The sequence below is a fragment of the Sorex fumeus genome, unplaced genomic scaffold (genome assembly GCF_029834395.1).
Source record: "Sorex fumeus unplaced genomic scaffold, SorFum_2.1 ptg000033l, whole genome shotgun sequence".
NCBI lineage: Eukaryota > Metazoa > Chordata > Mammalia > Eulipotyphla > Soricidae > Sorex > Sorex fumeus.
In genome coordinates, this window is record NW_026606090.1 from 21,458,973 (window position 1) to 21,486,871 (window position 27,899).

The 27,899-nt window shown below is 45.2% G+C and overlaps 1 protein-coding gene across 4 annotated transcripts in view; it reads right to left on the bottom strand.

The window, feature by feature from the left end:
- The window catches only part of DDHD2 (DDHD domain containing 2), a 118,961-nt gene extending 100,010 nt beyond the window's left edge, over positions 1-18,951 (bottom strand). For all 4 annotated transcript variants that reach the window (XR_008792831.1, XR_008792832.1, XM_056116785.1 and 1 more), the window contains exons 1-9: positions 18,726-18,951; positions 16,240-16,430; positions 12,227-12,316; positions 9,791-9,911; positions 7,116-7,205; positions 5,118-5,253; positions 1,632-1,840; positions 1,288-1,355; positions 43-165 (exon numbers count right to left, since the gene is read on the bottom strand). Coding sequence is in view for 2 of the 4 variants with exons in the window: in XM_056116785.1 (XP_055972760.1) it covers positions 43-165; positions 1,288-1,355; positions 1,632-1,840; positions 5,118-5,253; positions 7,116-7,205; positions 9,791-9,911; positions 12,227-12,316; positions 16,240-16,430; positions 18,726-18,945 (1,248 nt within the window). In the remaining 2 variants the exon portion in view is untranslated. The remainder of the gene's footprint in view (positions 1-42; positions 166-1,287; positions 1,356-1,631; positions 1,841-5,117; positions 5,254-7,115; positions 7,206-9,790; positions 9,912-12,226; positions 12,317-16,239; positions 16,431-18,725) is intronic.
- Between the last annotated feature and the right edge of the window lie 8,948 nt (positions 18,952-27,899).

Here is a 27,899-nt window from a genome sequence, read left to right on the forward strand (position 1 = left end):
AATGGTACTATATAAAAAGTTTAAAGAAACTTTTTTTTTTACCAGAGCTTCCTTATCTACTTTCTCCTTCTCAAAGACACTATAAAATTCAGAGAGCTGAAGTTTCTTCAAATCTTCCTCTAGTGTCAGCGTGTCTCCATGATCCGGTACGACATCCAGAGAATCCTAAAAATCAAGTTGCAAAGCTCAATACTCTAAGGAGAGGAATAGTTATGCTTTCCTCTATTAATTTAGTTTTGTAATAAAGAAATGTACTATGTAAAGGTTTCCACAAGATGTATCTGAACTGTAAACAAATTTTAAATCAAATTAAGAAGTAAACTTTAAGCTACCGAGAGTATTCGATATGCCAGACACAGTAACAACAAAGTCTCCAATGGAGACGTTACTGGGCCCGCTCGAGCAAATCGACGATCAACGGGAGGGCCTTTACCTTTACCTTTAAGATTTTTAACTTCAGTTAAAACTTTCTTAAAATAATCAAGTATTTTTTGTTTTTCATCATAATTTGCAAAACATTTTCTGAGCTCTCCTTAGGAAAACAGTATTTAAGGCATAAAATAATCTAAGACAAAGCTCCTATCCTAGAAGAACTCATGGCCCAACACAATACACTGTATTTTTTTAAAAGTATATATATGTACACATACACATATACATCCATATATACATATATATTCCAAGTACTAAATTAAACTAGCACTATAGGTAAGTGTTCACAAGATTTTGTTTTATTAAAAGAACAAATATCAAGTCCTCTCACTGCCTTCAATTTATATAAATTATCAGTTTGCATGTGATCAATCTTTATTTAATCATATGTAAATTCCACTCCAGCTCAATGATTCTATAATAAGATTTTATTAACAGATCAGCAGTATAAATGTATAATATACGGTATCTACTTATTTCTAATTTTTTTGGGGGGGTCACGCCCAGCGATGCACAAGTGTTACTCCTGGCTCCGCACTCAGGAATCACTCCTGGCGGTGCTCAGGGGACCATATGGGATGTTGGGAATCGAACCCAGGTTGGTCGCATGCAAGGCAATGCCCTACCCACTGTGCTATCGATCCAGCCCCTCTAGCTATTTTTAAATGTGGCAAAAATCTGTAGAAGCATAGCTACTTCTGTCATTCATAGCTGTCAGAAAAAAATTACAAATTTATAAAAATAAATATAAATTTAATGTGAAGGCTTGAGACTAAAATAAAACATTTAGGCCTAACATCTAAAAATCCTTACTAATAAATACTATAAGAGAACCTAGCTGAATATCTAAATTACCTTTTCACTGTCAATATTCCCCAAAGAATCTTTCTGATTTGTTAGAATATCAAACAATATAAGCGAACCTATAAGTAAAATAGAAAAAAGAAGTGACAATTTCTAAGCATTAGCACTACAGAGCTATCTTTCATACAAAAATGTGATGTCAGTTACCCAATGTAGCAAAATTCACAAAGCAAACGGTCTTTTATCCAATTTATCACCCCTCCAGCCCCTCCCAAAATCATCACATTCCGTTTTAAGCCTAAAACTGGATTTGATACTGATAAAACATACTGTGCTTTTAAAATAGGGTCCATAAAATGTGAGAGTCCTCCCTGGTCGGAAAGAATTCATGTTACCTAAACTATGACCAGCAATGGATACACCCCCTTTGAAATCAGGGTTCCTCTGCAGAAAAAGCGTATATATTCGGTTCATTTCCGAAGCAACTGTGTTCACAATAGTCTGACAGTAGGTGGGGCTATTGTAGAAGAAGACGTCCAGAATAGTGTCATTCGTGAAGTGCCTTAGGCGGTTAATGCTGGGCAGGGTTATCCGCTGCAGATCTCTGAAAACAGTAAGAGATATTTTAAGCAGAAAACTTAAATACAATCCATAATGTCCTCTAGTCCAAGCTTCTTACAAAGTGGGTTCACAAGGTAGCAAAACGGGGCAATGGTAACAGACTTCTAAACATATAAGAACCAAAAATTAATTCCAAACCAAACATGTAAGGAATCTGAAGTGTTTCTAGAAGCCCATGGACACTCCCCCCTGATACATTTCTCAGGTGAAAGGGGCTGATGGTTGAAATGAAGAAGCCCTGCTCTAAGTCACTATCCAGCTAAGTCTTCTTCAAGCTTAGAGACATCTGAAGATACAAGTGATACTATAACTTTGTAGGAACCGGAGGGCAGAAAAGCATGTTCAATGAAGTCACGGGAATGTGACTGGTAAATTTCTGAGTGTGAAAAAAACCAAACAACCCAGTAATCAAGAGACTGAGACGAATGGCATATCGACTAACTGCAATTCATAGATCTTAGTTGGATTTCAATTTAAAAATGCGTATGCACATGAACTGGCATTTGTACGCAGATACAAAATGGTACGTATATGTGTATGTGTTGTTTATATACATGCATACATCATGACATTAGCTGGAAATTAGAACACTTGAGAATATATATGCTGATGTAAGAATAATTGAGGAGGCCAGAGAGGTAGCTCCATGGGCTGAACCATGCTCTGCATGTAGGACGCACAGGTTCAATCCCCAAGCACTGCAGGGAGGGACCCCTACGAAAAAGAGGTCACTCCCAGAGGTGCAGGGAGACGCGACATTCAGCCATTTGAGCAGGCCGAGGCTGTGAGTTCGATCCCGGCTACCACCATGCCAACAGCTTTCCTGCTTGGGACCAACCCAACCACAACCAAAGTGTGTGACCCCAAGAGGCATCATGGTCAGTTAAGTGTGTGAACACCACCACCAAGAGTGTGAAATAAGTTGTCACAATAACAGCCACAACAGAAGAAGGGAAGGGTGGGGAATATAAAAATACACAGAGAAAAGATGGGTAGCAGACGCAGGGATGAAGATGAAGGGGGCAGCACTGGCCGTGTGTTTAGGCTTGTTGAGGCTGGGTAATCATAATCAGTATGTTAAAATTGATTAGACATACTGCTTTTAGAAACATAATTCTCTAAAACAAAACCTTAGAAAGTATACGGAAGGGCTTTTGCTGAAGTTTTCAACATTAAGGTTTTTTGATCACACATCATCTCCCAATGCAAAATTTCTAAAAGCTGAAATAAAGCGAGTCAGCCAGAGGCCAACAGCACACACACAGAATTCTCAAAAGAGAATGATGAGGGGACAAAGTAATAGTATAGCAGATAGGGCTTTTGCCTTGCATGCTGCTGACACGGGTTCCATCCCTGGCATCCTATGTGGTCCCCTGAACCCTCCCCGGAGTAATTCCTGAGTGCAAAAACCAGGAGTCACCCCTAAGTGTCACAGGGTGTGGCCACCCCCCCAAAAAAACAAAACAAAACAAACAAAAAAGATGATTATATGCTGGTAGAATCTAAATGAACTTACAGTTAAAGCTTTCTCAAAATTCCCAGAAATATTCCTCGAAGAATCTACTGCTTCTGTGGTTCAGTGAGGGCACGCGCTTAGTCACTTCCTGGCATCACCTCACACACAGAAGCATGAGCACCACGCCAGGGCAGCAACATCACGGCAGAGCACAGGCCGCAGGAATATAATCAAATCATAGGGTACTAAGAACTGAAAGACACTGGAAAGTCCCTTCTACTTTTTTTTTGTTTGTTTTGTTTTGGGGCCCAGCTGTGCTTAGGGCTTACTTCCAGCTCTCCCTCAGGATCACCTCTGGCAGTGCCTGGGGACCATATGCAGTGCTAGGGATCAAACCCGGGTTGGTTATGTGCAAAGCAAGTACTATCTACTGTACTATCTACTGTACTATCTTCTTTCTAAGAGCAGCATGGAAATAATGCTGATTACTTCCTTTATCTTCCAGAGAAGCATTCCAGTTCTGTCCTGGAACTTTATTATTAACACATTTCTTTCTGGAGAGCCCACAGTTCAGAATCAATCTTTTCTGATATTACCATAAAATTTACATTCGACATTTCGTAAAATTTCTTGTGATTTAGAAAGTCATCACTTAAAGGTCATTGTGCTAATTATATTTCAGGTCGTAATTGCTAGTAACGTTTGGAAATTTATTATTTTGCCCGTAAATCTGAGCAAATATTATTTAAATATGGTCATGAAAGAAATAACCATCTGCTTTGTACATCCTGAGGTATGGTTAGCTTTTGACATCTTAAGATAGAAATGTTTATACTATAGGGCCAGAGCAATAGTACAGCAGGTAGGGCATTTGCCTTGCACGCGGCCAACCTGGGTTCAATCTCCAGCATCCCATATGGTCCCCAAAACACTGCCAGGAGTAAATTCTGTGTGCAGAGCCTGAAGTAACCCCTGAGCATCGCTGGGTGTGACCCAAAAAGAAAAAAAAAATTTACACTATAAACAAAATTCACTATTTGCACCACTGGGTATGGGCCAAAACACAAAGAATACAATGTCTGCCTTTTTGTGCTTTAAAAAAAAAAAGCCGTTTTAATAAATATTAATAATTCAGTAAAATATAATGGAAGACAGCTTATTACCTCTAAATCTGGCTATTTAAACCAAGAGATTTGATAGTATTTAATAATACATAATTAAGAGAAGAAAAAAAAACAGAAGTACAAAACTTGGTGGCCAGAGAGTAAGGCGATTGCTTTGCACAAAGCTAACACAGGTTCGAGCCCAGCAGCACATATGGTCCTGGAAGTACTGCCCAGAGTGATCCCTAAGTGCAGAGTCAGAAGGAAATCCTAAGTACAGCTGGGTGTGGCCCAGAAACAACATATAGTGCGAAATGTTTGAGGCTGAAGAGACTTTAAATAATAATCATCTACAGCAGCAGAAATGCCACAAACATAATCAGAGAATATACTATGATTCTGGTAAACGAAACGAAGGCTCAGGAGGTAGGGGATATTCCAAGGGCTGAAACATGCCTTGAATGGGCGAAGCTCAGCCCATTCCCCTGCACAGCTTGGTAAGCCCTGGTGGCCCTCAGCACCACCCTTCTAACCAGCACCACATCACCAAGCTAAACACAGAACCATTAGGCTCATCCCAAGGCCAAGTATCTCTAGGAGGGACCGTCCCAGCCACCACAACAAACCCTTGCCACTACTGAAAAGGCATAGCTCCTACCACTAATACCTCGCCACAAAAAAAAGAGAAAGGTATTACTCACACATCCACTCCAGTAGAATGTAAAGGACTATGCCAGTTGACTGGAAGAAATTCTACCCTCCCAATCTGCTGATTTTCCTGAGCTTTCTTAAAATGTGTCTGCAGCAAGTTCAAAGAAACACTGCGAAAGTCATTAACTGAAAAAGAAAATTAACTTATGCATCAACAATGAAAAAATAAAATCAGAGAATTAAGGATGAAATAAACAATGTAATTACACCGTCTATAATTATGTTTGACTCATATACAACAGAGGATATTTGGGAAAAATTACCAGTATCTATAGGAAAATGGATTCCTTTGAAATAGAAGATGCTTTCATCATACAGAATATTTTATCAAAGAAAAAGTTAAACTAAAAATTTCTACTATTCCTGGGGGCTAGAGCGATAGCACAGCGGGTAGTGCGTTTGCCTTGCACGCGGCCAACTCGGGTTCGATTCCCAGCATCCCATATGGTCCCCCTCAGCTGTGCCTGAGCCAGGAGTGACCCCTGTGCATCGCCAGGTGTGACCCAAAAAGCAAAAAATAAAATAAAAAAAATTTCTACTATTCCAGGAACGGTTTCAATTTTTTTTTTTTTAAAAAATCTCATCAGTGTGTCAATAGGCCTCAAAATCAGATTCTTCCTAACATTTTGGTTCTTACAAACAACCAATGTTCAATACTCCAGCTTTCTAAAACACCCTTGAAATTTATATTTTAATCAATCTTAACCTTATAGTTTATGCTGAGTTGGATAGTACCCTCCAATCGGGACAGAAACACTCTGACTTCTATCAAGTTGGCGGCTTGTCGGAAGACAACCCGAGCCCGAGACGGGAACCTCAGCTGCGCTCAGACCTGGGAACTGACTGGAAGAGTGGTAACTGAGTGCACAGAGAGAGCGCCTTTCCCGCCCAGGTCCGGGAAGGCCCCCAGTCCTGCAGCTCGAGGTTAGCAGCACCTGGATGCATTACAGTGATAAACAAGTTAACTAGTGACTGTATGTGGTTGCTGATAAAGGAGGAAATGTGCTATGTGATGTACTGTAATAGGATAATTGCCTTGTTATTAGTAGGAAGTTGCTTTTCTGATCATGGAAAGTATATAGCCACTGATGGTTTGGGGTACAGACACTGTGCATGCTGGACATGTAGTCATCTGTCCCTTCCTGAGCGCACTGCATCGTCCTGGTCTCGTATCCTCTTGAGATGTATCAGGGGCTATCCCTTTCAAAATCAAGTTTTACTAAGGACCTGTATTAAGTGGTTTTCGTGATTCATATTATGATAAGCTTTTTTTAATTTTCTAGCTGATATGCCCAAATATACTTAGGAATATTTAGGAAGTATATTAGGAAGTATACTTAGGTATATTTCAATTAGAATATAAAAAAATTATCACAATATGAGTTACAATATGAGCTATAAAAAATGGCTGAAATTTTTTATTCAATTAAATGGTATCTTTTTTTTTTTTTAAGTGAAGCTAAGTACTTGTTATTGACAAAACTTGCTTAGAAAGACGTACGTGGGGCTGGAGCAATAGCACAGCGGGTAGGGCATTTGCCTTGCATGCAGCCGACCCGGGTTCAATTCCCAGCATCCTGTATGATCCCCTGAGCACTGCCAGGAGTGATTCCTGAGTGCAAAGCCAGGAGTAACCCCTGAGCATCGCCAGGTGGGACCCAAAAAGCAAAAAAAAAAAAAAAAAAAGTGCGAAGAGAGAAACTAGGGACGTGTGTTCAAGAGAGTACACGGCCTTCTTCAGTGGAATAAGCAAGCCAGGAAATAGAGAACACAGGCTTGAGGGAAGCCTACACTGTAGCATCCTTAAATGTGCAATCGTAAGAAACAGGATCATCACATTTTAAAGCAATTCATAAGGATTAAGGGCTTATTCACTAAAGAGTTGCTAAAAAACAAATTATTCGCCTAAGAAATGTACTGTTCCACTCGGTCTAAGGGGGGAACAGACTGACTCCAAAGTTCTACACACACATGCTCTGCAAACTTACCACACTGAACGATGCTTCTGAAGCGGAGATCACAAGCTGGCCCGATGCCGTGGACCACAAAGACCAAGTGATCTATCTGTAAAGGCTCGCCTAGGACAGAATCAGAAGAAAAATTTGACAGCAAGTCATGTGTTCTAAAATCACACATTCACAACAAATAAGTGACAAAGATGTGCAAGTTAATATGAGCAGGTAATTTAAAGGACATATAATTGTTCTATGCTTAACTACTTAATAAAATTACAATGACTTCTCTTAAAATACGTATAAAAACTTATCTTTAAGTTGTAAAAAAGGGGAGGGGGTGGAGCAATAGTACAGAGGGGAAGACATTTGCCTTGCACATGGCCAACCCCAGTTCGATTCCCAGCATCCCAAATGTCCTCCAGGGTAACCAGGAGTAATACCGAGCACAGAGCCAGGAGTAATGCCTGAGCATCTCCAAGTGTGGCCCAAAATCCAACAAAAAAAAGGGGTTAAGGCACTTGCCTTGCATGTGGCCAACCCTGTTCAGATCCCCAGTAATACACATGGTCCCCTGGGCACCACCAAACGAGGCCTAAACACCGTCCCCCTCTGCCAAAAAATAAAACAAACTCAAAAAGATTGTTTAAAAAAACTTATTATTAGGCTCACTAGATAGTACAGTGGGTAGGGCACTGCCTTACACACCACAGACCCAGGTTCAATCCCCAGCATCCCATATCGTCGCCTGCACACTGCTAGGAATGATTCCTGAGCGCAGAGCCTGGAGTAACCCCTGAGCATCAACGGATGTGGCCCCAAAACAAAACAAAATTTTACTGTTAACGAACCTTATGGAGAATTAGTATAGAAATTCTCCCGTGTACAGCTTCAACACTAACATATATCCCATTTAGTTTATTAACCTCCTCTCTTTTATGTGTATGTAAATCGTATGTTTTCCTAAATTATCTGCGAATTATAAGTGATCAGATTGCACATATCTATCATTATCCTGTATACAAGCACAGGGCAGTTATCAGATTCACACAATTTAACAGTAATAGGATTTGGAGGTGTGGGTGTGAGGGGGTCACGCCTGAGGTCACTCCTGGCAGTGCTTGGGGACCACATAACTGGAATGCTCGGGGATCAAAGCAAGGCCAGCTGCATGCAAGGCAGAGGCCCCACCTGCTATACTATCACTCCAGCTCCAGCAATAGGCCTTTTAAATATTATTCTTTTGTTGCTTGGTGGAGGGTGGAGGCACTCAGGGAACCTACGGCGCACAGTGTCAGGATCGAACCTAGGGCTCCTGTAGTACATACACTGCAGCCCTGAGCTATCGCCCCAGTCCTCTACTATACTGGGGGGAGGGTGCTGTTAAGCCACACCACCACTGACCAGAGCATCAGACAGCAGAAAAACTGAACTCAGGCCTTGCACACGCACAGCAAGTGCTCTACCACTTAGTTACATCCCTAACCCCTACCATGTCTAGTATGCAACGAAAGCCTGAAATTTTAAACTCATCTTTTCGAATTAGCCTGACTCGGACGTTCTAGTCAAGAGACAACCATTTTCTATGTAAGATAAAAGGAATTTGGGGGGCCTAGAAAGATAGCACTGCGGGTAGGGTGCTGGCCTGGCATGCAACCAACCTGGGTTTGATCCTGGGCATCCCATATAGTCCCTCATGCTCATCAGGAGTAATTCCTGAGCATCACCAGATGTGGACCAAAAAAAAAAAAAAAAAAGGTAAAAAAAAATTAAAGAGAGGAATTTTATAATCTAGTTAAGTATATTATAAAACCAATAATAAATGGCCCTACTTAGACATCAACAGATAAATACCATAATCCTACTGAAAAAATAGTTCTCATTTCAAAAGCTTCCAGGAGTTAAAAGGAATAAATTCCTAATCAAGCAGATGAAATCACATTTCATCACATTCCTTAGAATTAGGATTAAATCGTTTATCAGCCCTAATGACTTCCAGGTTTATATTGCCAGTTTCACCCAACCTCCTATGTGTACTAAGCAACTTTGTAAGAGGCTGTCATGAGATTCTTACTAGGTGATGTGACCATTTTTTCAGGAGACGGAGGAATGGGCCAGGCTCTGCACTCTGCAGGCCGCTCCTGGAACTGTGCTCAGGAGTGCTCCCTGGCAGTACTGAGGGACCACATGTAATACACAGAACTGAACCAGGTTCACAGACTGCCTTAGGCCTTGTACTACCTCTCTGGCCCATGCTATTAATTTTTTTTGTTTTGGATTTGGGGCCATGCCTGGCGATGCTCAGAATTACTCCTGGCTCTGTGCTCAGGAATTACTTACTCCAGGAGTGGGGTGCCAATGCCCCCTGCATTAGTGCTCTGACCCCCACAACATTAAACATAGATTAAAGCCATATAATGAAACAGTTTTCTTAAGTTTTTTTGTTTTGTTTTGGTTTTTTGGGTCACACCAGGGCAATGCACAGGGGTTACTCCTAGCCTTGCACTCAGGAATTACTTCTGGTGGTGCTCACGGGAAATGGGATGCTGGGAATCAAACCCGGGTCGACCACATGCAAGGCAAATGCCCTACCCACTGTACTATCACTCCAGTTCCATGACAGATTTCTAAGCCTTGTGGAAAACCCACACTCACAGGTAAAGATCATCATTTAAGTCATGAGTCAGAAAATGGAAAATAAAAATGATTACCACAATGAATGTCCACAGAGATGTTTTCAACTCCTCTCTTCACTGTTCTTGGTCGCCCCTGCTCCGTGGGTGTCGAGCCCCATTCATCAGAGCTTGCAACTGGCTGGTAATGCACCATAAGCTTAAATTATGAAAAAAAAAAATCAGAACAATAAAGACTTTCTACTTTAAAAGCTTCTCTACTTATTCCCTTGGAAGGTCAGAACATGCCTTTCAAAACAGTCAAATCTCAACTGGAGTTCTGATATGCATCTCCAAAACTTGAAACTGAAAACCCTGAAAATAGGGGTTTTTTTTTTTACACATTTTAAGTATGCTACAACTTAATTATACTAGATGAATTTAAGAATACAAGATCTTATTCTTTAAAAAAACATATTTATTGAGGTACTGGGATCTGCAATATTGTTATTCATACTTTTCATGTTTGTAACATTCCAAGACCACAGCAGAAAGCCCATTTCCCCCTACCCGGGTCCAAAGGAACCTCTCCATGCCACACCCAACACGCTGTAAACTCAGTTCCACAAACAAAATAGTCAAAAATCTTCGGTTCATTAGTTAGTCCCTTACTATGTTTCTTTTTTATCTCATATTTGGGATAGATCTCTCTTTTTCTTAATTGTGGAGGTAGTAACATCTACACACATAGGTGAACAGAGCTAAAGTCCTAGAATTCAGATAGTTGTATCAATAATTGATAAAGTAACTTTTTTTCAAAAACGATTTTAATAGAATATAAATTTAAAAAGTACATAAATAATTTTGTGCTAATATATTTTAAGAGTTACACGAAAGAGATAAATTCTACAAATAATAAAATTTAGTAAGAGAAAATAGAGTTAAGAAAAATTTAAGGGGAGCATCTGAGTGGGCCTATAGAAGCATGAAAGTCTGTTTCATCCGTTTCATCCTAAGAATGGGGATATTGGCTTTATGTTAGAAAATATTATAAGAGACACTGGTGAAGTATCTGTATTAGTAAGGGTCATAATAAAAAGCTTCCAAGATGAACTGGAGTGATAGTACGGTGGGCAGGGCGCTGGCCTTGCAATGGTGTAGGGAGGTTCACTCTCCAGCAACTCACAATTCCCCCCAGCCCCGATCAGGCCGTTTTAACTAGGAAATACAAAACCCTCTTTCAGCAACACCCTATACATGGAAGGGAAGTCACGTAATCTCAGTGACTTCTTCTCAGGGGCAATGTTTTCCCTAAGAAACTTTTGTCTTGGGGATATGGTACCGCCAACAGGTACCCACTTCCCAATACACATGTGAACCAACTCCAGTACCACCCTGTAAACTCTACTACTGGCCTTATTTCAGAGACCCATAAATAAATCTCGAAAGAAATCAAAAGCCAGAGACACAGCAATGAGTCCTGGAAGACACCACAAAGCCAGAGATCTCTTTGGACCCCATATCGAGCCAATTTCACCGGGGCACCCCAGATGGAGCAGGTACAGTCTCCCCCCAGTCTCCCCACCTACTCCAGATGGAATCACAGTGACCAAGAGCATCCACAAGCAACGGGGGTTCCGGGACTAAATCTCCATGACGCGTGGTTGCAGAGGTGCTCGGCTGTCCCTCCCAGGCTCCCGCCCGCTCATCTGACACACCCACAACGTGTCTCCAGGCACCATCTTAGCGTACCAACAGCCCTGGTCCAGAAACGCCCGACTGAATCTCATGATGCCCTACAGAAATGTATCTGGAACTCAGACACTTACAATGTAGGATTCCAGAAGCACGTGGCCACAGCACCCATCATATTCAAAATGAACAATGAACAATTAATGATCTAGCATCTGCCCCTGGCAGGCAGGCTTAAACAGTGGTCGGAAAATTCGAGTAAAACATAATGCTCAAAAGTAGAGAGAGAGTATTGGGGAAATTGTCTGCCATGGAGGCGGGGTGAGGACTGGGAGGGGGGTGGGAACACTGGTGGTGGAAAGTGTGCACTGGTGGAGGGATGGGTGTTCGATCACTGTACAGCAGAATCTCGAATATGAAAGCTTTATAACTGTATTTCACGGTGATTCAATTAAAAAAAAAAAGTAATGTGGAGTTCATACTAAATTCAGTCACCTTAATCGATGGCTGAATAAATAGCAGTACTCCTACATTTAAAAAAAAATTGTCTGTTTTTTGGGTGCTGAGATTAAACCCAAGGTCTCACACTACACAAAGCATGTACTCAATCACTGATCTGTAGCCCTATCTCACCTCTAAAAAAAATTTTTTTTATATTAGCTGGACAGGATATATAATAGTAGCGACTATTTGTTTTAAGTTTCACAACTATGAAGATAATATAAAAGATTTCCAAAGGTCATACTAAATACAATCATTCAGAAAAAGAAACCAACTGAGTTATCCTTAGTTAGGAAATCAACCTTTCCTCCCATATTAGACAAAGACTTTAGTGTGCCTTACCTTTGGATTGTGTAATATAATAATTTCCCTATTGGGAGATTCTATTTTCTTTTTCCATTCATCCAGAGTTACAGCAAGCATGTAAGTTTCCTTAAAAGAAAACACATTTCATTAGATTTCTCTACTACATTATTTAAAACAAATCTTATTCACAAGAAAAATGCCAGATAAAATATTACAATAAGAATTTTCACACTCCAAACAATATGGATGTTTCTCAAAAAAATAAATATTGAGCTCCCATTTGACACAGCATCCACTACTTCTGGGAATATACCTTTGAGGGCCCAAAAACATACAGCAAAAACACCATCTGCATTCCTATGTTCATTACAGTGCTACTCACCATAGCCAGAATCTGGAAACAACCTGCCTGAGTGCCCAAGAACAGACGAATGGATAAAGAAACCATGGCACATCTATACAATAGAGTACTATATAGCTGTCAGGAAAAATGAGGTCATGAAATTTGCCTATAAATGGGTAGACTTAGAGAATATCATGCTTCAAAGTAAATCAATGAAAAAAAATTAAAAATTTTTAAAAAAGATTATCATGCTGAATGAAATGAGTCAGAAGCAGAGGGACAGATATATAATGACTTTGTTCATTTGTGGTATGTAAATATAAATATATAGTAGAAGAATATATCTATGGCCAGGGAAAACAGGGGTTAGACCGGTCAACGGTTGGATCTAACCACAAGTCTATGTGGGGCTGAGGGAGATAAAAAGAGAAGAGACCAGTATAGCAATAACCACCGGGAATGATCATGCTGGACAAGAACCTAGTGTTGAAAGTAGGCAAAGGGATATGCTTGATAACCTTTCAGTATCAATATTGCAAAACGTAATGCCCACAAGGTGGGGGGGGAGAGGGAGGGAGGGGGAGAGAGAGAGAGAGAGAGAGAGAGAGAGAGAGAGAGAAGGAAGGAAAAAGCATCTACCATGAAGGCAGGCAGGGGGTGGGGGGGTAGGGGGTGATGGGAGGAAACCTTGGGAAACTCGTGCTGGGAAATGTACACTGGTGGAGGGATGGGTGTTGGAACACTGTGTGACTGAAATTCAATTATGAACAGCTTTGTAAGGGTCTATCTCACAGTGATTCAATTAAAAAGTTAAAAAATATGGGGCTATGGTGCCGCCAGCAGGTCAATCTGTACCTGTGAGGCAAGTGCATCAGCAGCCTGATGGCGCCTTCAGACTTCCAGATACCCCAAAATTGCTGCTGTGCCTGTGGCCAGACCCAAAAACTTGGGGCAAAGTTAACCAAGAAAGTAAACTGCCAGAAGTTAGGTATGTGGGAGACACACCCACAAACCACCTCTGGCTCAGCCATATAATCGGAGGCATGGCCTCTCTGGTATCTGATCGAACTGCTTAACGGCCTTGATCCCAGAGACTCAGAAACAAATCTCGGAACCCGGTGGCTTTTGGCAGAAATGCGTCTGGTCCCTGCAGTAGGTTACCAGCACCAGGCCACCCCAGGTGGGAATAGGTTTCATGCCTTGGCTTGTTCCCCCTGGTGGCTCAGTGGCCACCATTCTTCAAAGGCCATTGGACAGTCAGGTTTGGGTCCGCAGTGAGGAGACATGCAGGGACTCATGGGATGGGGGTGGAGCCAGCCTTTTCCTCCCCGTCCCAATGAGACCCCAAGTCGCCACCCACGAATGGCCTCTCTGGCTCCTGATCAAGCTGCTTAAGGGCCTTGATCCCAGAGACTCAGAAACAAATCTCAAAACCCAGCGGGTTTTGGTGGAAATACATCTAGACCCTGCAGTAGGTTACTGTCACCGGGCCACCCCAGGGGGGAAAGGGTGCTGTCCCTCCACCTGCTTCCCCTTGGTGGCTTGGTGGCCGCCATCCTCCAGAGGCTATTGGACAGTCAGGTTTGGGCCCGCAGTGACGAGATATGCAGGGCCTCACGGGAAGCCGGCCCTTTCCTCTCCATCCCAATGAGACCCCGAGTCGCCACCCATGAATGGTCTTTCTGGTTCCTGATCAAGCGGCTTAACGGCCATGATCCAAAACGGCCAGAGACTCAGGAACAAATCTCGGAACCCAGCAGGTTTTGGCAGAAATCCCCCAGATTTAAGTGTTAAAATTTCGGAATTTCAAAATCACGCAGCTACTACTGCAGCCATGTGATATCATATGCTATTCATAACCAGCAATAGAAAACAAATTGTCTACTGTTGCCTTTTTGGCAGATCCGAGTGTTGGGCTAAAATCCCAAATAATGGTGGGTCAGGTGTCAAAATACTGAATGTAATCCAAGTAGAGAGAGTAATGTGGAGGTCATCAGCCCCACAGGTAGGGGGAAGGTGTGGGGTGGGGATATACTGGGGGTTTTGGTGGTGGAAAATGGGCACTGGTGAAGGGACGGGTGTTTCTCTGTGTGACCAAGACTTAAACCCAAAAGCTTTGTAACTGCTCTCACAGTGATTCAATAAATAAAATTCTAAAACAAAAAAAAAGTTAAAAAATAAGAGATGAGAGAAAAAATTTTTCATACTCCAACTTATCAAATTTGATAATCCTTTTAAAATTAGAATAGATAATAGTATATGGCAAAGAAAGAATCTTTCCTACTCTTGTCATTGAAATTGAAGTAAATTTCTGTTCACATTTCATTCAATAATTATGAAACATATTTTCTATAAAATTAACAATAAGGCTGGAGCAATAGCACAGCAGGTAGGGCGTGTGCCTTGCATGCGGCTGACCAGGGTTTGATTCCCAGCATCCCATATGGTCCCCTAAGCACCACCAGGAGTAATTCCTGAGTGCATGAGCCAGGAGTAACCCTTGTGCATCTCCGGGTGTGAGCCAAAAAAGCAAAATAAAATAAAATTAAGATTATAGTTTTTGAGTTATCAAATTTATTTTAAATTTCTGTTAGAAGTATAAATAATTAGAGGAAAAGGGGAAAAAAAGTACTCCAAATATGCCCTCTAGAGATCATATTCATATTTTTCTGTTAATAATAATGTGCTCCAATTTTTTTAAAGAAGCAAAAATTAGATGCTTTTAGATTAGGAAAAATGAAAGGGGGCAAAAAGACCAAATCTGTGGTCATGGTTCGGGGGCCAGGGAGGTGGCACAGTGGTAAATCATAAGCCTTGCATATATACAGAAAACCTGGGCTCCATCCCCAGGAATAGAAAAAAATCAAATATATATCAACAATGCTGGGACTAGGGCTCAATTGGTACATCACAGCCCAGCATGCCTGAGGGAGCCCTGGGTGAATCCCCGGCACCACGTGTCCCTCACCACCACCATAGCACCACCACATGTGGCCACACAACAGTAACACAGAATATTAATAATGGTCATTTCAGAAAAACATTTTCATTTAAAGGTCTAATAGTTTCCATAGTACCGGCTGGAGCAGGATTCTCAGCCATCTGAGTTGCGGTTCAACTCACTGCGCAGGGATGCAATGCTGGCTTACCCAGGCCACCCTGGGTAAGCACACCTGGACAGGTGCCAGCTGCACCCAGAGATGCTCAGGAATCGAACCCAGGTCAGACACATGCCTCGCCTGGACTCTACCCACTGTACGATCTCCTGTAAAATCAGAACTTAATACTACTCTACCACAGAGCTGGAGAGATGACTGACTCTAAGAACTGGAGCACTGGTGTCACAGGTAAGAGGTTTCAGATTCTATCTCCAGCACTGTGAGTAGCCCCGGAGGCCACTGCACAGCAGTACACTGCAGGGTCCTAGTGCAAGAGCTGCACTGTCCACCAAGCACCATGGTGAGGGACCATCGGGGCCCGAGAACCACTAGAGAGGCCCCGAGCCAAAATACAAATTCTTTTTCCCTGGAACTTGCAAAAGAAATTATCTAAACCATGATGGAAAGAGACCCAAACTCTTCCTGGAAATCTCATACAGTTAATCACAAGGAAGAAAGCTATTAAATAAAGATAATTATAGAAAATGATGAGTTAAAAAAGTCAAAAAAATAAATAAAATAAAAATGAAAAGAGTCAAAAAGAATACCTCTAGTACTTGGCTGAAGCTCTCCGAGTAGGGGACATACTTATTATCCTTGTCTCCCTTGTAAAACCAGGTGCACCGTCTCACTTCCGATGCGAGCTCGTCCCAGTACACGGCATACCGCATCCTCTCCCCCAGATGGACGTCATACCTGCCCCCGTCAGTAGGGACGACTCTCCCATTGCAATCTTTTCCTATCAAGGATTGGAAAGGGGAAAAGAAACAGACGTATATTAAAGTAAGTTTACCAAAATACAATACTGAGTTAGACACTTATAGAGCCTTTTGAAACAAAGTTCTACTTGGTTAAACAGCAAACAAAATGGCACAATCTCTTTCTTGGGGGTCACCTGCATCTCAACTATGCACTTGGCCACCTGCATGTTTCACCTGCCTCTGGAAGCTCATGTGCGTGCTCGTTCTCCTCTCTCTCTCTCTCTCTCTCCCCTCTTCCCTTTCTTTCCTCTTTCTCCCTCCTCTCTCTCCCTCTCTCTGTCTCTTTCTATTTTCGAATTACTCCTGGAGGTGTTTGGGGGATAATATGGATGCCAGGGATCAAACCTGGGTTGGCCGTGTGCAAGGCAAAACACTCCATCTGCTATGCTACCGCTCTGGCCTTTTTTTTAAAAAAAAAATTTTTTTAAATGGAATTTAACTGATTATTTTTGCTTTACAAATTATCAAGACTATTATTTGTTTTAAAGGAACACGGGGAAAAAACCACACAGAAAACTTTCTGTTCTTGTGTCACTTAAAAGAAAATTATGTAAGGCCAGAGAGATAAAATCAACAGGCTGGAATGGAAGCTTTGCATGAGGCCCAGGTCAATTCCAAGGATCAGTATCGCATACTCCTCCCGACACTGCTGTGAACGACTCCCAAGAACTGCTGGTATGGCTCCCTCCCAAATTTACTCCTTTTGTTTTGGAGGAGTGGGTAGTTTGGATAATGATATACTGCTTGACCTAAAAAAAAAAAAAAGCCTAATTGCTGAAGAAACAGTTCAAAGAGCTGGAGTGCGTGATTTGCATACAGGAAAGACCTGGGTTCAGTCCCCTGTACTCCTGAGAATCTGGAGTGACCCCCAAGCACAGAACCAGGAGAAGCCCCTGAACACCACCACCTACAACCAAAAACAAAAAACAAAAACAAAACCCAAGTAGGAGAAAAAAAAATATATATATATACACATATATACAGTAGGGGCCAAGAGCACACTTTCCTTGTAGAATGCCAAGGTTTGGGTTTGATCCCCAGCACTGCAGGGTTCCCCTGGGCACCACCAGGTGTGGAAACTACTGGGTAAGAAAAAGGTAAAGATCTAAATTTAAAAAATTTTTGTGGGGGGGGGGGGCTGGAGCAACAGTGGGTAGGGTGTTTGCCTTGCACACAGCCAACCTGGGTTTGATTCCCAGCATCTCATATGGTCCCCGGAGCACTGCCTGGAGTGTAGAGCCAGGAGTAACCCATGAGCATCGCCGGGTGTGACCCAAAAAGCAAAAAAAAAAAAAAAAAAAAAAAATTTTGTAGGGTGGGGAGTTGGGCCGTAGGGAGTTCAGAGAACCATATGAAGTACTAGGGATCTAACCAGGGTCTGCCACATGCAAGGCAAGTACCTTGACCCCTTGCATTAACTCTCCAACCCAAATTTTGGAAAAAAAAGGGAGGACATTTGGACCACATTTCAGGGGCTTATTTATGGCTCTATGCTCAGCACTCCTGGTGGTGCTTGAGGGATCACATGCGGTGCTAGGGATCAAAATGGAATCAGCTGCATGCATAACAAGTGCCTAGACCCCTACACTATCTCTGTACCCTCCTCTTGCCCCCCCCCAAAAAAATTGTTTTCTGCTTCAGTTTGGCTTTGGGGCCATACCTGGCTGTATTCAGGGATCACTCCTGACAGAGTCCGGGAACCACGGGGGATTCCAGAGATCAAACCTGGTTTGGCCTCATGCAAGGTAAGAGCCCCTTCCCTCTGTACTATCTCTCCAACCCCTTTCCCAAATTTCACAGCATTTAAGAAAGACTTTCTGAAATTTCACTGAAAGAACGAAGAGTAAATTAATCACCATGATGATTACGGTACCGATAAAACAGTAACAGCCTTCCTCTTGCTTCAGAACAAAAGGTGGCACGTTACATTCCTTCCTTTCCACTATAAATACTGCTGACGCCTTATCAACAAAACCTGGATGCTTTCTAGAACACAGAATTTACTTACAACGGCACAGAAATGACAACAAGTAGATTCATGTTTTCAAAACACAAACCGAATTCTTGAATATCGTAAACTGGTGGGTAGTAAGGCAGATCCTTATACACGCGCGCACACACACACACACACGCTAACAGCACTACCGATTCACCATCAGCAACAACACAGTTTGCAACAACAACCGATTCACCATCAGCAGCAACACAGTTTAACGCAGAGCGGAGAGCAGCTGGGAGCTAGCTGCTGCCGCAGGCTGGGGTCGGAGCCTCACCGGAGCCATACGCCTCCTCCAGCTGCTGCGAATCCTCGGCGTTGAACGGGATCCACGTCTCCTTCGCATCCACGATCTTACAGTAGAACCAGTGAGGAGCGACCGGCTCGTACAGGCTGCCAGCATCCATGTCTAAGAGCTCAAAGGAACTGCATGAGTTGGGTGACGGCGACGGATCCGACTGGGGCAAAGGTTCCCGTTGGGGCTCCACTGATGACATGTCGCTCTGGAAGACACAAACACGCACGCACGCAGGCACGCACGCACGCACACACACGCACACGCACACACACACACAATCAGAAAACGACTTTCACTGTTAGGAACTGCAACTTCCGAGACGGACGCCCGAGACCTGTCAGAGAGGAGCGGGCAGGGCAGGCGCCGGGGCAGAAACCGTCCCCGTCGATGATCCGCCACCCAGAACACCGCCGAGTCCGACTCCGGCCAGCCCACCCGGCCACCCCCCCCCCACCCCCTGGCGCCCCTCACTCCCGGGGAGGCACCCAGGGGTGCTTGGGGGCGCCCCCGGCCCGGAGCCAGGCCCGCCGCGCGCACGCGCCGCCTCCGCGTCCGCGTCCCCGTCCGAGCCCGGCCCAGGCCGGCGGGGTCCCGGCCGAGCGCTCCGAGCGGGCGCCCCCCCACCCCCCCGCGGCCCGCGCCGACCCCCGCCGCCTCGCCCCGACTCACCCGCGCCCGCAGCCCGCCGGGCGGGGCTCCCGGCGGCGGCCCAGGGCGTGGGCGAGGACGCGGGGCCCGCGGCGCGCGGGGCGGCCCGAAGCCTCGCGAGAAGAGGCGCAGGTCGCGCGAGACGCGCGCCGGCGGGGACCGCGCGAGGCGTGGGCAGGTGGGGCGCGCGGGTGGGGGCGCGGCGCGAGCTGGGGGCTCGCCTGTCTGTGCTCCACCCTCACCCCTCGCGGCGCAGGCACTGACGGCCGCTTGCAGGCTGGAGGGCCAGGGGTCACGGGATGTCGCTCCGCGTTTTTTGGGTTTTTTTTGTTTTTTGTTTTTCGTTTTGTTTTTGCTTTTTGGGTCACACCCGGCGATGCACAGGGGTTATTCCTGGCTTATGCACTCAGGAATCACTCCTGGCGGTGCTCAGGGGACCACATGGGATGCTGGGAATCGAACCCGGGTTGGCCGTGTGCAAGGCAAACGCTCACCCCGCTGTGCTATCTCTCCAGCCCCTGTTTTTTTTTTGTTTTGTTTTGTTTTTGCTTTTTGGGTCACACCCGGCGATGCACAGGGGTTATTCCTGGCTTATGCACTCAGGAATCACTCCTGGCGGCGCTTGGGGGTCCATATGGGATGCTGGGAATCGAACCCGGGTTGACCGTGTGCAAGGCAAACGCCCTCCCCGCTGTGCTATCTCTCCAGCCCCAGTTTTTTGTTGTTGTTGTTGTTTTGTTTTTGCTTTTTGGGTCACACCCAGCGATGCTCAGGGGTTATTCCTGGCTTATGCACTCAGGAATCACTCCTGGCGGCGCTTGGGGGACCATATGGGATGCTGGGAATCGAACCCAGGTGGGCCGCGCAAGGCAAACGCCCTCCCCGCTGCGCTGTCGCTCTCCAGCCCCTCTCCGCGTTTTTTGTGTTCTGTTCTGTTTTGTTTTTCCACGTTTTGTTTTGAACCCAGTCAAGCACTCGATTCTGCAAAGCACCCGGTTCCCCCGAGTGGTGTCTCGCGTGCCGTGCTCGTGCTCGTCTAGCCCCGACCACCGCCCGCCCGTGTCCCCAGCTCCCCGCGCCTGCCGACTCCCGCCGCCCCTGCCACCTTTCAGAGTTTGGGGTTCGGGCCTTAGAGCTCAGTGTTGTGGGCCAGGGTCCAGCTGTCATTCCTAACACCGCCTGGGCACCCCCCCACAACACACACACCCCCTGTTTCTCCTGTCTCTCTCCTCTTCTCCCCACCCACAGTCACAATCACAACCATCCTGTTATTCAATAATTGCCTCGAGCAGGTCCCAGTAATGTCTCCTTCGTCCTAGCCCTGAGACTTTTTTTTTAAGTGCCACATTCGAGGCTCTTTCAGGGTTAGGAGAATGAGACCCTTCATTGTTGCTGGTATTTGGCATATTGGATACGCCACGGGGAGTTTGCCAGACTCTGCCGTGTGGGCAGGTTACATTCGGTAGCCTGCCAGTTTGTCCTCTTCTCCCCACCCCCAACCCTCCTTGATTCCTTTCCTTCTCCCCATACTCTGGGGCCAAGGGTGATCCAGACAGCCCCCTCCCCTGCACCCCCTCTAAACCACCATATTCCCTCATCCACTCACTCTCAATACCCACATGTAAGTGGTCCTCGTGTCGGTGGACCCCTTGAGCGGGTGGCTCACGTTACTCAGGAGAGAAGGACAGTCGTCTCCTCCCACGACGCCCCTGCCACCCGGGACCTGGGAAGAGTAGGACCGGGAAGGTCCCCAATAAGTCCACCCTCCCCCCCAGCCTCCAGCCCCCCAGCCCCGCCAGGTGGCCACCAGCCCACACCCGAAGTCTGCCCACTTGGTCTTGGGGCGTCGGAGTCAATCCCCACCGCCCAATTTCTCCAGGAGCCACGGACTCAGCTCGGCACGAGGATTTGCTCTTTGCAGGAAAGGAGAAGCCAGTCCCAGGCCGGACCCAGGGTTTTCAAAGAATTTCAGGAGTAGACAAGCAGTGAAGTGAAACATTTTTTTTTTTAATTTATTTATTGAATCACTGTGGGAAAGGTTACAAAGCTTTCAGGTTTATGTCTCAGTCATGCAAATATCAAACACATTTCCCTTTACCAATACTTATTTTTTACCATGAAGAACCCCAATAAAACCCCACCCCCCACCCCTCCCCGTCCCTGTGAGGCAGATGAATTCTAGTTAACACTCTATCTGCTTTGATTAGATTCATTGTTTCAATAAAAGATTCACCACTATTATTTAGAGTTTACCCCCCCCCCCCCAAATCAGACATGCTGAAAAAGCATTGTGAAGTGATTTGCTTTCTACAGCTGGGTTCAAGAATTAAATGTTGGTTTTGGATTTCTGCTATTTTACCTATTGACCCTGGAAGTATTTCTACTGAAAGTCAGATAGTTAAGAAATTGGTTTCTGTGTTCTGGAGTCGTGGCCGTGCTGGAGAGCCGCTCGCGGGGGGCAACCGGTGGCCTCGGTAGGGCGTGAAGGGCGGAGCGAAACGCCCCCCTTCCCATGAAGTTTTAGTCGCCCCCACACTCCCGGCTCATACCTGCTGTCCACAAGGCTCCCATGTGGCCGCCATCTTTCTTTCCAGAGAGGAGAGGGTGAATGGGGCAACACCCTTTCCCCTCCGGCAGACTTGATGGGCTGGATCAACGCATAGTCCGTTCACTTTTCTGCTCCAAGCTGCTGGGTTCTGCATTAAGTCCTTGTGCTTCTGGGGCCATGGCCGTGCTGGAGAGCCGCTCGCGGGGGGCGACTGCTGACCTCGGTAGGGCGTGAAGGACGGACCGGAACGCCCCCCGACCCATGAGGTTTTAGTCGCCCCCACTCCCCCGGCTCATACCTGCTATCCACAAGGCTCCCATGTGGCCGCCATCTTTCTTTCTAGAGAGGAGAAGGCGACTGGGGCAACACCCTTTCCCCTCCGGACAGACCTGATGGCCTGGATCAATGCATAGTCCGTTCACTTTTCTGCTCCAAGCTGCTGGGTTCTGCATTAAGTCCTTGTGCTTCTGGGGCCGTGGCTGTGCTGGGGAGCCGCTCGTGGGGGGCAACCGGTGACCTCGGTAGGGCGTGAAGGACAGACCGGAACGCCCCCCTTCCCATGAGGTTTTAGTCGCCCCCACACCCCCGGCTCATACCTGCTGTCCATAAGGTTCCCATGTGGCCGCCATCTTTCTTTCCAGAAGGAGGAGGGCGGAAGGGAGCAACACCCTTTCCCCTCTGGGCAGAAATGATTGCCTGGATTAACGCATAGTCCTTGAAGTGAAACATTTTTTATCTGGAGGATTTTTGAAGGGAAGGAGGGAGAGAAAAGTGGGAGAGTGGAGAGTAAGAGAGACAGAGTAACCTGCTGGAGAGAGAATGTCAGGAAGCTTCTCCAAGGGTGGAGAGCGAGCCTTGAATGGGCTCTTGGGCTGGCTGGCATTTTATAGGCTCTTCTGGGGTCTTCTTGATCCGGAATGTTCTGGAGTCTTCTCTGGGCTGAATCGCAGAAGTTAATCAGATTAAAGGAGAGGTCCGAGGATTTTCGAGAGGAACTTCATCAGGAGGGGTCCAGTCTCCCCAGGGTCTGCTGATGGTCTTTGTTTTCTATATCCACAAGGAAGATCAATCTTAAAGATTTCCTTCCCAGTAGCTTTGTTGACCTAAGTTTCATTGCCAAGGGCCTTTCCCTGTCTCCCTGCCTGCATCAATACCACCCTGTGTTTATCCTTCTTCTGGCTACTTCACTTATATATCTTCCAGTTCCATCTGTTTTTTTTTAAAGCTTCTTCAGAAACCAAAATAAAGGAAACAAAAGGAACTTTCACATTGTCTTACGTTTTTGGCCTGGAGAGATAGCACAGCGGGTAGGGTGTTTGCCTTGCATGCAGTCGACCCGGGTTCGATTCCCAGCATCCCATATGGTCCCCTGAGCACCGCCAGGAGTAACTCCTGAGTGCAGAGCCAGGAGTAACCCCTGTTCATCGCCAGGTGTGACCCAAAAAGCAAAAATAAATAAATAAATAAATAAATAAAAAACACATTATCTTACATTTTTATTCTTTGTCAAATTTACAACTCCTGAAAAGTTTCTGTTCTTCATAGAGAAACTTGTTCTTCATCTAGAAACCAGGACTGTCCCATTCTCTAGGACCCTATCGGATAATTTACTAATTGGACTATTAATAGTAGCTAACATTTACTGAGCTCGTTGTGGTAGAGTTGTAAAACCTGGCCACTATAGTTCCTTCTATTTGCAGAGATAAAATGACTCACCCAAAGTCATGCTACCACCACGTGAGGAAGTCTTAAATTATGGTCTGACTTGATGCCTACAATTGAGCATCTGAGTCAGTTAAGCCACTGATCTGAGCTTGAACCCAGGTACTCTCTACAAATGCCTGAGTGAGGCCCTGTGGGCATGCCAGGTGCTGGGAGTCCCCATAAACCCAGTACTGGGAGAGGGGGAGTCATGTATCAGAGTGACCTCTGGCCCCTAGCTCTCGTGTAGGTTATATCAGCCACTCAAAACGGAGAATTTTAAATAGTAATTCATTTCCAGATGACACAAAACCAGAATTCCTATAATGTGTATGAAAAATAACTTCTCTACAGGTCCCTTAAAAAATTTTAAATTAAAAAATTACTTTATACATTTTATCTCTGTCACTGTCACTGTCCTCCCATTGCTCATCGATTTGCTCAAGCGGGCCCAGTAACGTCTCCATTGTGAGACTTGGTACTGTGTTTGGCATATCGAATACGTCACGGGTAGCTTGCCAGGTTTTGCCATGTGGGCGCGATACTCTTGGTAGCTTGCAGGGCTGAGAGGGGTGGAGGAACAGAACCCGGCTCGGCCAGGCTGGCCGCGTGCAAGGCAAACACCCTACCGCTGTGCTATCGCTCCAGCCCATACATTTTATAAATGTCTAATTATGGCTTAATTCAAAAGAGGTGGTGCTCAGCCTCGTACTTATTTCCACATTCAACTGCTACCGTTGTATCATTTTAGTTTTTGAGTTTATGAAGAAAATCAAACCTCACTCAGATAAGTACTTGGAGAACAGAGTTGTTCAGTACTCTTCAGATCATTAAGGGGTGTTTTTATGGAAGCACACTGCGTGACACTCGGGACTAACACCAGCTGTGCTCGGGAACCGTGTGGGATGGCTGGGATTGACCCGCGTGCCTATGTAGTACTAATGGTCCGCCCTGGAGATTCTGTTAATGCTACATTAAAGTTGTTTTCCCCGGGGTGGGAGTGACAGCTGGCAGGACTCGGGAGCTACTCTGGCTTTGCTCTCTCTACTTGGGAGTTGTTTCCTGTGGTGCTGGGGGAATCATACAGTTTTGGGGACCAAAACCAGAATTCCCACACATGGTTCCAGTGCTTTGAACTACCAATAAGTGGCAGCTCATCACAAGTTAGTTACATGGTGGAAGCTGGAAGCTTATCACTGTGCTTTTTGCACCAAGATAAGTTAAAATTCTTTGAGTTGTCTTACTCTTTGAGTGGACCTTTCACCCATGCCTTACTGATGACCTCATGATTGGTCATTTGGAAAGTACTGGTTCACTGAGTGATGCAGTCTTCCAAATGTTAACACAGTTTAGTACACAGGATGTACCTTCTAAATTACTGCCAGTCTCACTAGAAAGATCTTTATTGGAAAGTTGTAAGCTCATATTGGATAACAATTTTCCAAACTTCTGAGCTGGAGCGATGGTACAACCGATAGGACAACTGCTTTGTACATGACCAAATGAGTTCCATCTTGGCATCCCATATGCCCACCAGAGCTCGCCAGGAGTGATTCCTGAGCTCAGAGCCATAAGTAAGCCCTAAGCACCGCTGGGTATTGCCAAACCCCTCCCCCGCAAAAAAAGTTTTACAAATGTTTTCCCTTCAAAGTCCAAATTTTATCTTTTTTGTTTTGCTTTGTGACCATAGCAGGTGATGCTCAGGGGTTACTCCTGGCTCAACACTCAGGAATTACTCCTGGAAAGCTAGGAGGACCATATGGGTTCCTGGGGATTGAACCCAAGTTGGCCATGTGCAAGGAAGCACCTTACCCCATGGACCTACTCTCTGTCCTCCCCCACACAAATTTTATCTCTAGTGACAAGTACTCATTATTTTCGTTGGCATGACAAGCTCACTTTGTTATCACGGGAAGTCCAGCCCATCAAGGCCTATATCTGAAGAACCATTTAGTCATTTCTAATTAAAAAAAAAAAAAAGAAGTGCCATGTAAAATAAGCTAGTTTAATTAGGCATCCAATGACTTTGTTTCCACTGCTTTAATTCATGTTAAAGCACCATCAGTTTTTCACATCAATGGTGCAGATGCCAATGACACAGCAAATCATAGTATTATTAAGAAAATCATTTTGAGGGGGTTGGAGTGATCCAGTGGTTAAGCACTTGCCCTGCATACAGCCATGGCAATTCAATTCCCAGAACATGGTATGGTCCCCCCAGTTCTCCAGGTATCAGTCCTGAACACAGAGGCCAAGCACATAGGGTATGGACTCAAACCCAAACCATTTGGCCTTGTGATCTCTGAAAGCTAGTGGCCATGGCCCACCCTTTGAGAACTACAGCAATTACCTGTACCATCTTGGTACTTGATTATAATACAAAGTGGTGAAAAAGCACTCCTTTATCCTGAAGGAGTTCACGTCTCATTGGAAAGTATATATAAACTATTACTACATCTTGTGAGTGCTGTAAGAGACAAGAGCCTCTTATACAGTGGAAGTTATAAAAGTGGGATTAGCCAAATGCCCAGGCATACCTACAGAAATTCTCATTCAAGGGTCAGAGAGAGTAAGTCAGAGGGTAGGGTGCCTGCTTTGCATACAGCCAAACTCGGGTTCAATCTCCAACACTCCCGAATCTCTCTGGAGTGATCCCTGAATGCAGAGCCAAGAGTAAACCATGAGCACTGTCATGTGTGGCCCAAAAACCAAGACCAAAAAAATGAAACTCCCCTTCACTAGCTCTTTCAGGATTCAGGAATCTTGATTTTAAAGAAGTACTCTTTGTACTATGTAGCTGTTAGAAAAGATGAAGTCATGAAATTTACATACAAGTGGTACTACATGGAAAGTATCATGCTAAGCGAAATTAGTCAGAAAGAGAGGGACAGACATAGAAAGACTGCATTTATCTGGGGAATATAAAGGTAAAGGTAAAGGCCCTCCCGTTGATCATCGATTTGCTCGAGCGGGCCCAGTAATGTCTCCATTGGAGACTTTGTTGTTACTGTGTCTGGCATATCGAATACTCTCGGTAGCTTGCCGGGCTCTCCGAGAGGGGCGGAGGAATTGAACTCGGGTCGGCCATGCTGGCTGCGTGCAAGGCAAACGCCCTACCGCTGTGCTATCGCTCCAGCTTTATATCCCCTGGGGAATATAAAGTAACAAAATAGGAGACTAACACCCAAGAATAGCCGAGATAAGTACCAGGAGGTTTACTCCAAGGCTTGGAGGCCAGCCGCACATGCTAGGGAAAAGGCAGCTCAGATAGAGAAGGGAGCACCAAATAAAGGGTGTTGGGAGGATCCTCCCAGGATGGGGGGGTGCATGCTGAAAGTAGACTATCGACCAAACATGATTTCCACTCATTGCCTCTTTTGCAAACCACAGCACCCAAAAGGAAAGAGAGTACAAAAGGGAATGCCCTGCCACAGAGGCAGGTGGGATGGGGGGATGGGGGGTGAGAAGGATACTGGGATAAGTGGTGGTGAAGGATGGGTGCTGGTGGAGGGATGGGTACTTGATCATTGTATAATAGAAACCCAAGCACAAAAATTTGTAAGTCTGCAACTGTACCTCATGGTGTTTCACTAATTTTATTTTATTTTTTTTTTTGCTTTTTGGGTCACACCTGGCAATGCACAGGGGTTACTCCTGGCTCTGCACTCAGGAGTTACTCCTGGCAGTAATCAGGGGACCATATGGGATGCTAGGACTCGAACCCAGGTCGGCGGCATGCAAGGCAAACGCCCTACCCTCTGTGCTATCTCTCCAGTCCCCACTAATAAAAATTTTTAAAAAAACATAGTAAAGAAGTACTCCTCATGATTTAAGTGCAAACGGTATGGCACACACTTGACCATGGCCTGAGGCCAGACACCTGGTTCAAAGGGCTCAAACCCAGGTTCTTTCCTGCAAAGCAGATTCTCTTTTGTATTGTTTTGCTTGGGGACCACATCGAGCGATGCTCAGGGGTTACTCCTGGCTCTGCACTCAGGAATTACCCCTGGCAGTTCTCGGGAACCTTATGGGTCAGCAGCATGCAAGGCAAATGCCCTACCTACCCACTATACTACTGCTCTGCTCTAGCCCCTCATTATTTTAGGGGGCCATGCCCAGCTGCAGTTAGTTTTCATTCCTGGCTCTGCACTCAGGGGCTCACTCCTGGAGGGGCTTAGGGAACCATATGGAGTGCTGGAGAGGGAATTCATATGCAAGGCAAGCACCCTGCCCGCATACTTGGCCCGCGCTCTAGC